The sequence below is a fragment of the Alosa alosa genome, chromosome 14 (assembly GCF_017589495.1).
Source record: "Alosa alosa isolate M-15738 ecotype Scorff River chromosome 14, AALO_Geno_1.1, whole genome shotgun sequence".
Classification (NCBI taxonomy): Eukaryota; Metazoa; Chordata; class Actinopteri; order Clupeiformes; family Clupeidae; genus Alosa; species Alosa alosa.
In genome coordinates, this window is record NC_063202.1 from 27,892,963 (window position 1) to 27,909,877 (window position 16,915).

Here is a 16,915-nt window from a genome sequence, read left to right on the forward strand (position 1 = left end):
AAGCAGGTATGACATTTTGTTGTAGCAACTATTGAATCCTATTCTGTGCACCTTTTGAGAAGCTACTTCACAGGGATTTTTTTGCTGAGCTTGTCTTGTCACATTGATACTGTGTGGGCTGAGAAAATCCTCCCTCCACATATCCCCCTGCAACCCTGTATCTGCATAGCGCTGCTCTCACGCACAGTTGTACCAATACTCTAAAAGCCCATTTAGAACTCTCAGCTGACAGCCTCATATTTACATGGGTAGCAAAAATTGTGTTGTCCTTGTTGCCCAATACAGCACAATCAACATAATTCCCCAACGAATGATTCATGACTAAAATAAATTTTTCCTTTTAATTAAGCTCAGCTGAGCATGATGGATCCATTGTGATTGGCTTGAACTGAATGCCTCCAACAGCAGCTGATTTGATTGGAGGAACACAAATGTTTATGATGACAAACAGTAATCAGCTATAATGTCAGATTTTTTTCTGTAAAAAAAATGGTGCCCTCCATTAATCATGCAATCATAAATGGGACAGACTGTTGACCACTTGCTGAGGTTGCTGTTGACACATTCGGAATCATTGTATGTGTTGTGATTCTTCAAACTCATTACTGCGTATCTCCCCTCCCGAGGAGACGGATAAACACGGCCCTGCAGTGGAACTCCAGCCGCGTGTGTGTTAGGACAACATCTGAAAGCCCCTGCCTGCCCACAGATGACTGGCTGAGAGTGGGAAGGCAGGGTTGCAAGGCTCGTCTCTTCCTCCTCTGCCTCCCCACCCACCCACGCAGGCAGAGGGATGTGCAGCACTGGCTGGCCTTGGCTCTCTCCTCCAGCTCAGCAGCGATGTCTGTGTGCTGTAGCAAACTACTTCCAAGTGTGCTGCAAAGTCTGCTACAAAGGGCAGCAGGAATCTTGGAGACATCATCTGACTGCTGAATTCTTATATAAACCAAGTGGCACAGCAACAAGATTTAATTTGCAGTAATTGGCATCATGTGGACACGTTATTTATGTAGTAAAGTTATTAGAGGCAAAAATTGGCAGATGTTCTCCTAAACTGTGCCCATGTTTACAGTCTTATGTAATCCCATTTACTTTAAAGAGTCCCCTCATCATGTCTGAAAGTGCTGCTGCTGTCTTACTTACTCATGTGTATAATAACCTTCTGCACACACAGTTCACCAACCAGAAACCTCTAGCATTCATGGATGGTGGAGTAGCATTTTGCCACTGGCCTGTTCACCCCCCTCTATCAATCACAGGCAAACACACACACACACACACATACCTGGAACAAATAACTGCAAGCGGGTCCATTTCTGCTTTCGTCTTTTTGTTGCTTTTGCCAGCTGGATGTGGTTGCATAACCACTGTTTGCATGGTAATGATGCCAGGCTCTAGGCTATGCTAGTACTTATGACACTCCTATATGCACCAAGAAATCTGACCAAGTAATCGGGACATGTCATCTAATTCACAGTAATCTAATTTACAGTAAGCCCCATATAGTATAGACATTCTTTTCACCAATGAGGCAATGAAACCATGAGTCTTTCAATTTGTTGTTTTCTACTTTAGTAGGTCTTTTTAGTCCTTTTTCAAGTATGATGCATGAGTATTTGCACCTATTCATACCTCTATAATTTTGCTGAGTGTCTTAAAGCCCAAACCTTTAGAATGCAAGCGTTTAGAAATCACAAAAGTTCAAAAACATCCTACATAGATTCACACAACACATGATTGTTTTTCACAGGTGGTCCAGATCAGTAACAATAATAATAATCTTTATTTGTATAGCACCTTTACAAATACTGGTATTAGCAACGTCATGAAGAAATCCCTGTAAATATCACTGACTGGACCCAGACTGTGGCCAACAGATGTGTTTCAGTTGGAATACTCATAATAAGCCACCTTATTGTCATTCCATTCCTTCTAGTTTCATGGATTATAGCATAGCATGGTACAAAGTTTGCATATGCAAAAAGTGCTCAGAACCATTGTTCAGTAGTCTATGTGTCCAACATATCCAAATTTCAATGCTGTCAATGATCTGGTCTTATAGATTTATAAATGAAAACACGCTACATCATGAATGCACATCTTTTCATGAAAAATTCCATTCCTTAATCTCATATTCACAAGCATCCATTTTCTCATGAGATGAATCATTCTTGCATTTTGTCAGGAATATACTTGACATGCAAACCCCTCGCCTGAGGGAGAAAGTGTTGCTTTGGAGGATAAAAATAGAATAGAATGGAAGAAAAGGCAGACACAAACATATCACTTCCTACTCAAAAGGACATCAGGGCAGAACTGGATGCTCGCTTCACAGAGATAAAGCAAACTTACATTAGCACACAACCAAAGCTGTCATTATCTCTGCCCCAGACATAATCAGCGAAATTAGGAAGTTTGCAGATGTGGTGCTGAATGCTTACGTAACAGCCAGCGTTCACGTAAGGGCAGCTACACTCTCAGGCAGCGACCAGGAAGGAGTCAAGGGCATTTTGTGTCATCCTTTGATTTGCACATGGACAGCTCAGGTGAGGATTTGACCCTCCAGCCAGCCGTGGAGAGAGATCCTCTCCGAGCCACGTGTATTTGAATAAAGGCTTCATTCAGTGGGCTGCTGCCGAGTTAGGCCTGGTCACATGTGTAGCCGTCTAATGTGCAAGGCAACATTTTCATGCTCAGCTGCCCCCAAGAAGACTGCAGTGGCCCACCCTCAATCTCTACGCCCACTAACACCAGATGTAGGTCGCTGTGTGCTGCAGGGAACTCTGTGTGTGTGTGTGTGTGTGTGTGTGTGTGTGTGTGTATGTGTGTAGGAGAGAGAGGGTGCACTCATGCTTGTGTGTGTGCTCTTGTGCAGTGGCTGAGTGTGTAAGACAGGGCCGCCAGCACAAGTCTCCAGTCCTGTCACATTGCATCCCAACAAACACACAAGCCGAGTCCTGACACATGAACGGCTCTCTCAGAGGCACATGCTCTCCCCGACCCCCCCAACCACCACAATCACAGCTCGAACAGTTAATAAAAAATAGAAAAAATATTGTGTAAAAAATATGTATGCGCATGCACAGACACATAAAAACACAATTTATTTTAATACATAGCGGTAAGTAAAAAAACAGTTTGGGTTATATTTCTTGCTGTCAAACGTTCCTGCGCCAGAAACAATATAGAGGGTCAGTGAATAGGAAGGTCATGCGGCTTTGGACAAAATTTCAGTATTTGCATCAATGAGTTGGTGCTCTATATGGCTCACGCTTTAACAGTGAGCATCACAATGGGGTGTGTGTGTGTGTTTGCTATGCTGACGTCTTGGGCAAAGTTAGCTTAATGTGAACTGATTATGATGACAGCAGCATGGCTGCTGTGAGCGCTCCCCAGTCCCCAGCCCAGTCTCCCTGCCTGCACAGCTGATTATACTGCACAGGCGCCTGAACCAGGGAGAGCAGTTAACACATTCACCTCCAGGAGGAACTCTCTCTCTCTCTCTCTCTCTCTAAAAAAAGCTTTGCACACATCCCAAGTCACAATCATTTCCGACTCATTTCACAGCAGTGTATTTTTGTCTCTGAAAATATATTTTTTTTCCTTAACTTTATTCAGATACAATGGATATTGTGCAGTTCACTGGACGGAAATAGTAGACCTTTAAATACCTTAAACTGTGACCACAAAATCTAAATACATTGAGTTTTAAGCAAGTTGCCCTCAATGAATTCAATCTGGACAGCATTTGATTACATGAAACTATTCTATAACAGCACTTATAAGGACATGTGATTAATTAAATTAACTGCTGTGGAAAACAGATGTTGGGCAAAGATCCAACCGACCTGAATGCTTCATTAAAAAGCACTTTGATTAACACATAATATAATAACCATTTTGCAGCAACACAACTTCTTTTACCAATGATTCACCACTCAGTGCAAAGTACTGTTCTATATTAATGATGCCTTATATGAGCGAAAATAACACCAATATCAACTCTTGTTTGGCGATTTTTTTCAAGGTCATACCTTTTTTTAAGGTGCTTCTGTCATGCTGTGAGTTCTATTGCCTCATATGATTGTTTCCCACATTTCACACCAAAGGATGCACTCTCTCACACCCACCAAGACAGACTGATGGTAATACTGAATGACCTCAGGAACCGTTTCCACAACACAACACAACACAACTTGTTTCAAGTAAAAACAGAACTGTCACACTTAACCAGCAATACTTTAAAAGCATGTTATTTAAATGGGACCATACAGTCCCTTTTACAGAACAAGACCAGATGCAAGCTTTTTCACAACACAAACGTCCTGAAAAAGGTCCCACCACGTTTAATAGATGTCATGTACTGTAGGCTACTCATACTGTGATACAGACAGTTTACATTTTCATTCACAACCAAAGGGAATAGGACAGCAAAGCAACATTTATTGTAACCACATATCTCTGACATTTGTTGCATTTTGTTGTAACTTTCATTCTCAGTGCTTGGGTAGATATCCAGGCCAGCTGAATGCAATAACAGAACATTTTGATTTTCTGCAGATCTTCATCCCAGATTTATCCCAACTGTATGGGTAAAACCTGTTTTAGTTTTAAGAATACAGGTGACAACTGGAATCATCTGTTCACTAGATTAAGCCAATACTGCCTTTCAAAGAAATTATATAATGAAAAATAGCCTCCATCCACCACCCGAGCAAAAATAAACATCATCTCCTATCAGTAACGGTCATAGCGTCTCTGATTGCTTGAACTGTAGCCCTGGTTATAGGAGTTGTGTTGGCCTTGATTATGTCCTCCTGATCCCCAGCGTCGATCCTGCCACTGCTGTGGACCGCGCTCATGCCATCCCCAACCACGACCTCGGTCCCGGCCCCTGTGTGGTCTCTGATCTTGATAACTGCAAAAGTCCAGTAAAAATTTAATCTAATATGAACATATCATGAAAGGCAACATACAGCAGCACAATATTTACATAGTGTCTACACAGCCTTGATGCATGGCATTATTATCAGCATAGGCTAGGCTTACTCTTCCACTACATGGGTATGAAATGATGATATGGACCCAAGGTTAAGTTAATACAGTTGTGAGATATATATATATATATATATATATAGTCTGCCAATGAGACAATATAGATCTATGTAACGTAGTGTGCATACCGGTTATCCCTGCCTCTTTGGAAGCCCCCTGCGCCACGACCTCTCCAATCTTCAACAATTGGTGGTGGATTAACAGGCTGCTGAAGGTATCTTTGGTATTCCTCATCCTGTGATGTGAACCTACAAGCAAACTGTTCCTCATACTTCTGGATCTGGAGCGTTTCGGAACTGTCCGTCATTCTAGAGTTGTGTTGCACTATATAAAATAAAATAAAAAACACGTAGGCCTAATATTCAGCTTTAAAATAATAAGTGGTATATATTACATGCCGCTCATATTTTTAAGGGAGGAGACGGTATAAAAACTGATCAACGTTATACTGATGTTATGTTATGGTGGCTAGGTTAGCTTCTATTTGCCATAGTGATGAACCTGTGAACAAAGTTAAGTCAAACGGTGTCTTACGCTTCCAGTGATGCTAAGATCCCCTGTAAGGTGTTAACGTGAAGTTTTGGAAATGTATTTATTTAGCTTATTTATTTGGAATAAGAAACTTACGTCAAATCAGTTCAGCGGGTTGGTATCACGCAACATCAACACCACAGGAACACAAACACGTGCATCACAAAATGAGTCCCGAGAGTTCGGTGAAATTAGCAAGTAGTTCCGCTTGGCGCAGCGAATGGGTATTCAACTAGGATAACATGCCACATTCTTGCAAACACGCAGAGGATGAACTTTTCAGGTTGTCTTGGTTTTTGCCATCTTACTAATAGTCACATAATAGTGGTGTCACCATGAAAGGATAGAAAACGTTTCCTTTTCTCAAAAAAGTTTTGTTTGGGTTGTCGCCCATTTATGTCAACCTGCGGCATCTCCTATTGCGGAAGGGGAAAGGCATATCGACTATTTGTAAAAAGTTTATATTATAATGGTTGTGCACATTAATTTGTCTGTCTCAAAAGACGACAGTTCACTCGGTTATTTGGAATAGCCTACTATCTGGAAATTGCACCCACTTCCTGCACTAGTTCTCTTCTTAATTGTCAAAGTCAAAGTCACCTGCCAAATCAGCCTTTCACATAGCCTAGCCTACCTACTAACTCATCTGATATAGCAAGCCTACCAATTGAAATCGACCAATCAGCCCACCCATCACTTCAGGATACACAGTGCAGTAGGCACAGATCAAGCATAAGCTATCCAGAATTGTGTTAACCCTGGTTGTTGTTGAAGAGGCAATCTGATTTGAATGGGAAAACAGATTTCGGACTAACAGATGAAATGTAAGTTAACATTATATCATACAGGCTATCGTTTCAGATTGAAGTTCAGAAATCTACGTTAAGAAGCCTCGCAAGTATTGTTTATTTTTGTTACCGCAAAGAGATTAGAGGTTTTAGAATTGGTCTTGGTCTTTTCCTCGCACAATCTAACATTATGCCAATTGTCCGGCGTTAGCCCCTTTATTCGTTAGTCTTCCCTGTTTTTGCCTGGGGTTTGTGTGTGTAGGCTACTGAGATAGCCTAAGAGATAGAATGTGGGAGGTTGATAGGCTTCTCTGAGCAGGTGGAATCCGCTCAGTGTCGCTGCTGTAGCTGTAGGTCTCACTTGTAATTCAAGCCCATTGGGGAACGGACTCATCGAAAACAATTCCACTAGGAACGCTCGGTTAATGTATGCCACGCTGTAAGACTGTATTGTCACCGTATTTCTAAATGCCACAGTTACCAAAGGAAAATCCCCAAAAGAGCGTCGCCTGAAAACTTCAAATGGAAAGAGCTTGGCGAATGCAAGACGTACCAGGGAGATCCGAGCTCTGTTCATGAGAGTAAAGACTATCACATTTCAGTCTGTCAATCGCTTACTTGCTTGAAGTGGATCTTTGGTATGGACTTAACAAGGAGCTAATGTCAAGTGGACTTTGAAAATAGTTTATAACATAGAAGACGTCATTCTGCCGGGTTGTTTGATACGCATTTTCGTTTCCGTGAGGATCTGTTTGAAAAGTCCGTGGAAATGGGGTGAGTGTGGGTTATAGAATTACTCTCCTTATAAGCTTTGAGAAACCAAGTGCCTGTTGTGTTAACCGTAATTCAGTTTTCAACTATGTATGCAAACTAATACAATTCCTATACATGTTCCTCATGTCTGCGCAAGGGAAATGCGAGTCATTAATGTTATAGTAGGTGAAGTGTCCAAACTAACCTCACCATTCTCCGTTACGCATACCGTATATTTTGTCTCGTTATCTGAACATCGTTATTGGAATTAATGCATTCTTAATATTTTAAAGAGACGTTCATTCTTTCTTCTCAAACATTCTTCGTTGCCCAAGTTGATTAATTGGTTTCTCGGGTCTTTGTAATGCATAACCCTTGTGCACTCTCATTGTCACCCAGAGTCTGAAGCATTCTAGACTACCTATACACACATGTAATGCAATTTCCATTAAATGTATCAATGGTCTAGGAGGTATAATGAACATGTAGGCGTTGTGTTTATCACAAAGTTAAGATAACAGAAGCACTGAAGATACAGTGGATTGCACTTCGACTGTCGATTATGATCTAGGCTTGATATTTGAGGCTCAGTTGTCACAAATAGTTCCGTGAGTAATGTACTGCTGGCGATAGTTTAAATTCCTCAAATTTACCTGGAATATAATTACGATTCATTTGTGAAGATAAATTGCTGTATCAGTGTCACCAACTGCAATCCAGTGGGTTCTTTTTTCCTTTAACAAGAACCACGAAGAGAGCGGTGAGAACGTCAGGGACAGAGTCAACATAACCCACGCATGAGCAAGCCTTGACAAACAGTGCGCAGGGAAGGGGATGGAGCTGGGGTGAACTGGATCTGTGGAAGAGGTCTTTTTACCCATTCGATCATGGCTCTCTCATTTGAGCTCAAGATCAATGTTCTGTCCTTGTTCTCTTGTTCTTTTGTGTTTGCACAAAGGCATGTGTGTATTTCTCTGTGTGACAGCATGGTTACTTTGCATGGACAGGCCTGGAACGTGGACTAATCACATAACACAGTGGATGTGGTGTCACATATATCAGCCAATTCATTTAGCTGCAGTTCTGGTTCATCTCAAGTGCACTAAACCCCCCTCTATAGTGAGCCTGAAGCCATTTACTTTGATTATCTTTGGTAACCAAATGTTTATTAGACTGGAAGCGAATGGTAGCCTACATATGCTTGCTGTGAATATAATATGCTGTTCCTCTCCCTTTCTCTTCTGAAGGCACTTACACAACTTTGCTAAAAACCTGTCTAACTACTAAACAGCTCTGGCATCCCTTCACCTTCTTGTCTGTCTTCAAGTTGCTTGACCAGTTTGTGCCTCATGAGAGTCACCTTGCACAACACTCAGCTATTGAAAGCATTCTTTCCTAAGAGAAGACTTCCTTCAATCAAAGATATTTTTTTCCCCTTTTTTCCTAAAGAGTTTCGGGGTGTGTACGTGAGTCATTAGGGACCGACTTGTATAGCTTATCGATGTTTGTAATACTACAGTGGTCCAGACAGGTCAACACAATACCGAAGCCACGGCACAAATTGTATTTTGAATTTTGAGTTTTGAATTTTTGCTGTGCCCAGGCCAATTTGGTATGATGGGTTGCTCATATGGCAATCATAGCAATCATGCATCCAAAAAATTGTGGGATTTTTCAGCAGTACTCTAAAGCATTTACTATTCAGGAAATGCTTATGATGTTCTTGAATTGATTTAAGACACAAAATAATGATCATAATTTGTCTCTGTCAAAATGATTACATTATGTAACCAAAGGCATGGCCACATAGTTTCGCACAATGCAATTTCATCAACTACCCAATACAGTCGAGGTCATTAGCATAAGCATATTGATTTTTGATAGTTTTGTCTGAAGCCCATTTGGCTGCTGCATGTCCAGGAGATGGTTATAGATTAACCTGCTGGTTCAAACTACCGCTTGCTAGGGTTTCGCACACACCCAAATAGTGACCCAGAGGCCAAAGCGGAAAAGTTGATTAGCAGTCTCCGGTTGACAGTTCAGATTGTTTTCTGGTAATGAACACCCCATCCCACCCTCTCTCTGATCAATGATAAGTTGAGCCAATCAGCATCATCTATCAAACTTTCTCTCATTAGCTTTCGTTATGGGTTAAGGATGTTTGGGCAATATGGGCATATGCTGCAGAATGCTGCTCTTTTCAGTAGGAATATATTTTGAACAAATATGTAGCCTTTGGTGACAATGGCTGCTGCAAAAGGCATTTGTCTTACTTGGATCTGTGGGTATACTAGTCAGACAGCACAACTGCTGCACAGAGAATTTTACTGAGAAACTTGGAGACTGTTGAATAATGATGGAGAAACATTTTCTAACACAGCAATATTGTGTGTCAATAATAGTGTCAAATAATTCAAATATGCATTTTCCTCTGATTTGATTTCTTGAACATCTTATTCTGTGTCTGAAGTAAATCTACCTGAACTGACTGTCACCCTGTGACTGTCTGAAACTTCACATTGAAACAAAAACAAAACTCAGATGCTGGTCATTTAGGACCTCTTTGATCTGCCCATACCATAAGCTGAAATAATGGAGGGTCAGTGATTATGATGAAAAGCTGAAATAATGGAGGGTCGGTGATTAAGAGGAAAAGCTTGGCCTCGGGTGCACATCAATACCGATTTGACATAACAATCCAAATACAGATCCGCAGCCTCAAGAACAAAAACAAATCATTTTCACACTCAACATTCAGTCAATTAGTGTAGGACATCTTGTATTAAGTGTTAGTAAGTCTCAGGGGCACACCTGCTCAGAAATGTATTGATGGTGCTTAAAAGGTGAGCAAGGGAGAGGAGTACTTTTGGGGGGGTTGGGTAGTGAGGGTAGAGATCGCTATTTAAAGTAAGCATGGGAGAAAAGGCAGCACCCAGCGTGGGGACTGATCCTAATCTCTTGTCAAGCACTGTAACCGGCTTAAGTGTCATTGATTTAGCTGCCGAGATGCCGCTCTGATGCCTGGTCTATGCAGCCAAGGTAAAAGGTTCAGGCCACTGACTGGCATATGTTGCATCTCCTGCAGTCTGAACCTAAGAATGAAATTGTCTGTGTTATGGTAAACATCATTACTTGAAGATTGGTAAATGAAAGGGACAGACCGGTGGGGATTGGAAGAGTTTTTACCAGATGGTGGGGGCCATTGGCCATCTGTTGTGGCTGTCCACGAGGCTGCAGACTATGCATTCTCCCCGACTCTGAAAATTACGCAACAAGAGTGTAGTTGTCTCCCCTTTAGTGAACTACATCCCACATGAACTACATCCCACAACATCACAACAGATCACGCGAAATGTCTGCTGTTATCAAATACAAAATGTCATAGTATATAGAAACATCAGAGATGTTATCTAATTCATGCATCAATTTTGATGTGGCTGTTGTGTAACAGGATCGATAGTGTTGTCCCAACTGTTTTTGGGTCTCCAAAATGTGTGTTTGGATAGCATCGTGTTGTAGACGACACACTGTGTGGTGGGGAACTGTGATCAGTGTGAGGAACAGCTCTCAACTAGCTGCACAGCTAGGCCATTGTTTTACATAATGTGAAAAAGTTTCAGCGTTTGTATGGAGAGTTGAGGTAAATGAAGAGCTCCAAGTGTCTGCTCAAGTGTTTGTGACCTAGATATGGGAGATATTCTTCCTTTCTCCCACTGCAAACACAAAAACCATCCCCTCTCTTCTGATCCTCTGTTTGCACACACTAGATTATTTTCCTGTGTGTCTTCAGTATGGTGGGAATACCACAACCTCTGCAAAATCTGCTACTCAAACACTTCAGCAAGCTTGCTGGTTGTGTCTTTATGATCTGATTTAATACTTGGGTGCAAGCTTGGTGCAATATTTATGTTGCTGTAATATTTTAGTCACCATAAACAATGGATAGAGTGTGCCATTTGTGTGGCGATTAGAATCTGATTAGCCTTTCAGTTCCTGATTAGAGAAGGTTGTGGAACATCAGGAGGCCATGGTGCTTAATCAGCTGTTTTACGCACATGCTGTTTTTGTTTTGATCTGTCTGGCCCCTCTCTCTGTCTCTCTTTTATATAGCTACATAGTTATATTTTATGATTTTTCTTTCCAAAGTGCTATAGTTACAACCAGCTTTGCTTCTGCTTTCCTATTGCGTGCCTAATGTATAGCTGCTGTCAGCCAGAAGAGCACAGAGGAGTGGAGCAGCCACATAGCTGTTATGTGCTATACAGTGTGCACTCGCATTGTGTTGGCTGTGAGTCGCCCCCACAGAGCACTCCAATAATAAAGCCTGCTTGTGAGCGAGCTCATCCTAACGGAGTGCGTGGATCAGACCCAGCTGAAATATAGGGCACAGGTGTACCGTCAAATTGCAATGAAAAAAGACGTGTGACTGTTGTTTTGCGCGTGGTGTTGTTTTTCCCCCTCTTACCCGTTTCGCAATTGCAGTACTGATGTCTGTCACAGGTTTTCTATCTCATCATAAAATTGACTATTCACGATTTATGAAAAGCACTCGGGACACCTGGTTTAGCTCGCTTGTCAGAGGAGAAATCTAGTTTTGAGCTCAGGAGAACAGGTACAATGACATTCTTTTTTCTCGCTCCTCACAGGAATGTGGGGAATGTGCCCAATGGTGTGGCCTCAGTGTGTGCCTTTCACAAGGTTCTAGAGGCCGTCATCACTAGACTCTATAGAGCACATTGATTTACTTCACACAGGGAGCCTTTCAACCCATAATGAGAGCATTTGTGAAAGACATTTGTACTGCTGACATGTAACCTTGTGTCAACTTAAAGCTTAGAGTAGGATGGGAGACTGAGCACACAGGTTCTTAAAGGTTACCTTTTATTTATGCATGATTGAAGTTACATGATCACAGTTGCTGAATTAAATTAAGTTATTGGAATATTGTCAAGTGTGTGACTTTCTTAAAAATGTTTTGTTAGTGAACAGTTAGAAATAATAAATAACCCTTTAGAGTCATTTCAAATCTGAATACGACTTCATGATAGCTGCAGCTATAAACTCAAATATTATGTCTGAAAGGAGACTGATCTCTTTATTTATATTCCTTGTGGCATGCATTTGGGTCAAACTCGATTAAACAGAAATACACATGAGCTCATATGAGCCATCTACTTCCCTTCTGTTTCCATTTCTGGGGCAAGGTGAGTTTTTGGGATCCATTTAAAAGCTCTGAATACATGCCCCAGTGGACCCCAGACTTGTATGACTCATGTTGCCACTCCTGTCCCTCAGACTAGAATGTTATGTCATCAAGAAAATGCTTTTTAGGCAAACTTGGGAGGGAACTAAGTAAGCCTAAAAAATTGAACACATTCTAGAGATGCCAAGGTCAGTCATGCATCACATGATCATACCAGTCTCCGCAGAGGTATCCAGCACACTCCCTATCACCGCTTGTGACGCTCGGTGAGCTCTGTAAAAAGGGGAACGGGTCAAGAGCATTACCCTTGCATTTCATGACATTTAACATGTATGTGTTCATTTGTTGAACAGCAGCCAATCATAAGTGAGAGAATTCGAGAGGCTCAGCAGAATTATCCTGGTTGGTTGAAGCTCCCCAGTGTTTTGTTCTCCCTCGCCGATGAGCTGAAGGCTCGAGTCCATCAGAGTACTCCCACCCACCGGTGAATTATTCAAATCCAACAGCACCGGTTGTGAGGAGACTGAGATGGAAGACTGCCAGACAATCTATCGTCAGGGTTTTTGTCAGTCATTTTATTGACCGACTGCGGTTTTTTGAAGTGTGTCCAAAAGAAGTGAAATCTCTGTGTTTAAATGCCACCTGAGATTAGGTTGGAGATGGTCACCTGAGATTAGGTTTCATTAGCTGCAAGAGCTTTTGCTTGTCTTGAGTCGCACACAGAAAACAAAGAACAGCATTTTGTCCTCGCAGAGCATATAGCACATTTCAGGTCCCTCTGTAGAATAGATTTTTGGCAAGATGCTGTCCTGTTTATGTGAAGCCAGAGCATGAATACTTTTGCCATCTGTCTCATAAGAAAGCAGGTGACCTTGTATTTCCCCATCCTTCAGAGCGCAGCACTAGACTGCATTTTATTGTAGTAGTCAAACATGCAGTGCCTGTAATCAAAATGACACTGGAAAACTATCTCAAATCTCAACACCACTACAAGCAATTCATATAAGGGTGGTTATTTCAAGTGCTCGTGAGGACATTTTATATTCTTTCCCAAATGTTGCCCCTGAGCATCAATCAGGCAGCCTCCTGATTGCTGGGAAATCAACACTGCATGTGGTCGCTTTGTTGATTGGGTTTGAATGGCATCTACACGGTGGCCACTGTGTGACTGGAGCAGGCGCTGTCAGGCAGCCAGGCAGTGAATGAACAGTTGAGTCTTGTCTGGTCGTGGGATTTTTGATAAACTGTCACTGTCATCTGCACCAAGGGTTTTATTGCCAAAGCAGATTATGACATGAGATTAGAGTTAATTCTTTGGGAATAAAATGTATTGGGGAAAGTATTCATTTATTTCAGGCATGGCTCAGTATGATTAGCTTTCCGACTTGCGGTAAAATAATTTTGGGGATTTTAAGGCTTTCATGATAGATTTTGTGTATTGTATTCTACCTTTCAAACTAGTCAAATCCAAACCAAAGAAATAGAGACCCTGTTCGACAAAAATAAATCGTCCCAAAATTTTGAGGGAATAGAAAGTTGACTCTGCAAACTTTCAAACAGTCGCAGGAATATGAGCCTCTTGCCGTATGTTTTTGCTGTCTCTTGTAAGCCTTGCGGGGGAGAAGTGAAGATGTTGTCTCTGAGCCTGTGCAACCGAAGCCTTCTTGTTTCCCAAAGCAGGCACAGTTGACACAAATCTTGTGTGAGGTTTGCTCGCTGGTTTGCGGGGGTGTAGTTATTCCTGCTGACTGGTAAATGAGGAGTTTATGCAGAGCAGGATGTTCAGGAGGAGTCACACGTCCGCACCAATACTTTGGGCTTGGATGAGGGAAGTTTTGCATTCCCTGTAATGTGGCTCCTTGTCACTGGGATTTGGCTCAAGCTGATCAAAGCCCCCTTCTAAATCAGGAAAGGCTCCTTAAATGCCTGCATTAAATAATCCAGCTCCACTTTCCAAACCCACACTTTTCTTGCTGAAATGTAGCGTTGTACTGTATGTATGTGTATGTATGTATGTATTCACTAAATGTATACAGATTTAATGCAAGCCTGTGTGTCTGAATGATAGTGCCTAACAGTTACACTGTTCTTAACTGTAAATAATATCTGCTGTAATCTACAGCATGTAGCAGCATGTTTAACATGTGCATGTTTAAGCAACAAGGTCACATTGAAAAAGCAAAAAAGAAAGCTTGCTTTTGTCATTTTGCTTTTAGCCTGAGGTGCAGGTCTGTCCCTGGCACACGCGGATGACTCCCTGCAGCCTGAGTGCTTGAGCGTTGCGTGTTAAGCCAGTGTTGACTAAGAACAAAGCGTCCATTGGGACTGGAGCTGCGCCGTTGTGCGGAGCTCGTCGGAAATCAAAGCAACAATGTCAGGTGCATAGAATGCTCGCCAGAGGCTGTTGGACCCATATGTGCTAAAAAGCCAGCATCATATAAGCAGACCCAGGCCCTTTTTTCAATTATCTGACTGACCTCTGTTGCATTCCAATTTGCGATAATGTCTTCATTCATCCAAACAATGCAACAATTGCTGAAGGGCATCAATTGCAAATTCGACCCGACAACAAATCCCAGCACAGTTGCTGTTTGTTTGGGTGGAAATGAAACCATTAGGTCCATTGCTTTTCAATTTGCCATGTTAAGTAGCATGCGTCATTTGGATCCACCTAAGCAGCATCAAAACATCATTACGTATAATGGCTCCACACCGGAAGCCTATCTATTCATGTCCACTGTATTGTAATTCAGGGTTCAGCGCGGAGTGAGTCCCACGTGATGCTCTCAGCAGCATCACGGATGCCCTGTCTCTAAGGGCTCCTTCTTTCTTGTCAGCAGCTGTATTATAAATATTAAGTGTGTGGTCAGCACAATGGCCTTTGCTGGCCTCCAGAAGATGCTCTATTCCCCCAGAGCCCCACAGCCATGTTGTTCACTCAAAAGCCTGGACAGGTGACGTTTGTGTACGATGACGTGGAGTCTTGTATTTAAAAACTAGACTTACCCATGGGGTGGCTGGCGTCATCCATGGCTGTTGTTGTTAAGGTGTTCCCGAGCCTGCACTATTGACCAGAGGATAAAAAAAGGTGCTGATGTGTTAATAGCTCTGGTTTGCCGTGCAGGATTAGGAGTCGTATTATATTATCACTGGCTTGCAGACTGTGTTTTCTGGGAGGGCCTGTCTTCTCGCTGAAATGGGAGATGTGGGGAAGGTGTAAAGAAGTTGCACGTGCTCGCTGTTTACCAGCATCTCAGTAGGGAGATGTTTTTGTATCCAGAGAGAGAGAGAAAACAATAAAGGTGTTGCTTTTGTTCCCGCTGTTCCGTATTTGTTGGAATTCTCCCTGCTCACTCACTCTGTTTTCTTTTTTTGTTTGTCTTCTTGCTGATCTGCAGGGAACAGCCGATCTTCACCACCAGGGCTCATGTCTTCCAAATCGACCCCACCACCAAGAAGAACTGGGTCCCGGCCAGCAAGCAGGCCGTCACCGTCTCCTACTTCTACGACAGCACGCGGAACAGCTACCGCATCATCAGCGTGGACGGTTCCAAGGTGAGCGCCCACGGGAACAGGATTCGGATGGAGCCGACTCAAATGGTGTTTCATATAACCCCCCCACCACACACACACACACCCCCACATGATGTCAGCCTGCTGCTGGGAAGCGCAGCCCTGACTCCCCCAGATGTAGCTAGCTGGAGAGAAGTGGGGAATATTGATTAGCATCAGGTAGATTCCCAGGGTTGCCCAACTCTGCTCTTTGCTCTGCAGTTATCGTGAGGGAGGGAGTCTCATATAATCACTGCTGCAACTGACCACACTGTTAAGGTGGATTAGTGTCTTTGTTGTGTTGTGCTTGATTATGAAAGTGTTCGGCTGCAAATTAGACCGCAAATTCCCAGTAAGTCAGGCATCGGTGCTTAACAAATTAGTCCAGATGGCTTCCCCCAAGGAGCCCAGTGAAGTTGATGATGTGTCAGCTACTTTGTTGAGGAATGTGGAGTAAGTCTGTCCATGTCCCTTCTGACTGACTCTAGTGGCTTCACCTACCCACCACCCCCCGAGAGCGGCCCTTTAAAGGACATGTGGAGCAGGCGCGCCGCTGTGACATGCAGCCAACAGCCTCACCCGGCACGGCTAAATTAAGACCAGTTCACATTTCCTCACCACTGTGTGAATACCAGCAGGCCAAACGGCTGCAGAGGCCCGGCCACTCAAAGACACGATCAACTGCACGGGAGTCGGTCAGGCTTGATCCATAAAAACGAACAAGGCGAGCACTTAAAAGTGCTATTAGTGCTGTTAATTCCAATAGTCTCACAGGACCATCCAGATATTACAACCCAGCACCCCACCTCCCCCTGCCGCTCCCCCTCCCCTTCCCCTCACAAGCTTTTGCCTATCTCTCCCCCTCGCCACTCGCCAGAGCTTTATGTTGTGCGTTTCCATGGAGATTAGTGGCCTCCTGGCTGCGGGGCTGTTTGATTACGCCAAGATCCTCGTGTCACAGTCAGTCGGCATGACTGATAGTGGAGCTCAGAGTTCAGAGCTGTCCCAGCAGGCCGGTGTGTCGTGTGTGTGT

At 42.9% G+C, this 16,915-nt stretch overlaps 2 protein-coding genes across 3 annotated transcripts in view; one reads left to right on the top strand and one right to left on the bottom strand.

The window, feature by feature from the left end:
• Nucleotides 1-4,226: 4,226 nt before the first annotated feature.
• Nucleotides 4,227-5,374, bottom strand: LOC125307079 (RNA guanine-N7 methyltransferase activating subunit-like). The gene is made up of 2 exons (XM_048262849.1): nucleotides 5,184-5,374; nucleotides 4,227-4,918 (listed from the first exon to the last, which is right to left on the bottom strand). The coding sequence occupies exons 1-2, from the start codon at nucleotides 5,360-5,362 to the stop codon at nucleotides 4,738-4,740; spliced, it is 360 nt and encodes a 119-aa protein (XP_048118806.1). The 5' UTR covers nucleotides 5,363-5,374; the 3' UTR covers nucleotides 4,227-4,737.
• A 319-nt stretch (nucleotides 5,375-5,693) lies between these two features.
• homer2 (homer scaffold protein 2) overlaps nucleotides 5,694-16,915 on the top strand; it is a 32,324-nt gene continuing 21,102 nt past the window's right edge. Inside the window, exons 1-2 of one of the 2 annotated variants that reach the window (XM_048262848.1) lie at nucleotides 5,694-6,410; nucleotides 15,729-15,885. In XM_048262848.1, coding sequence (XP_048118805.1) covers nucleotides 6,409-6,410; nucleotides 15,729-15,885 — 159 coding nt within the window. In that variant the 5' untranslated portion in view covers nucleotides 5,694-6,408. Of the gene's footprint in view, nucleotides 6,411-6,607; nucleotides 7,149-15,728; nucleotides 15,886-16,915 lie in introns of those variants that run through there. The other variant, XM_048262847.1, reaches the window with a different exon arrangement.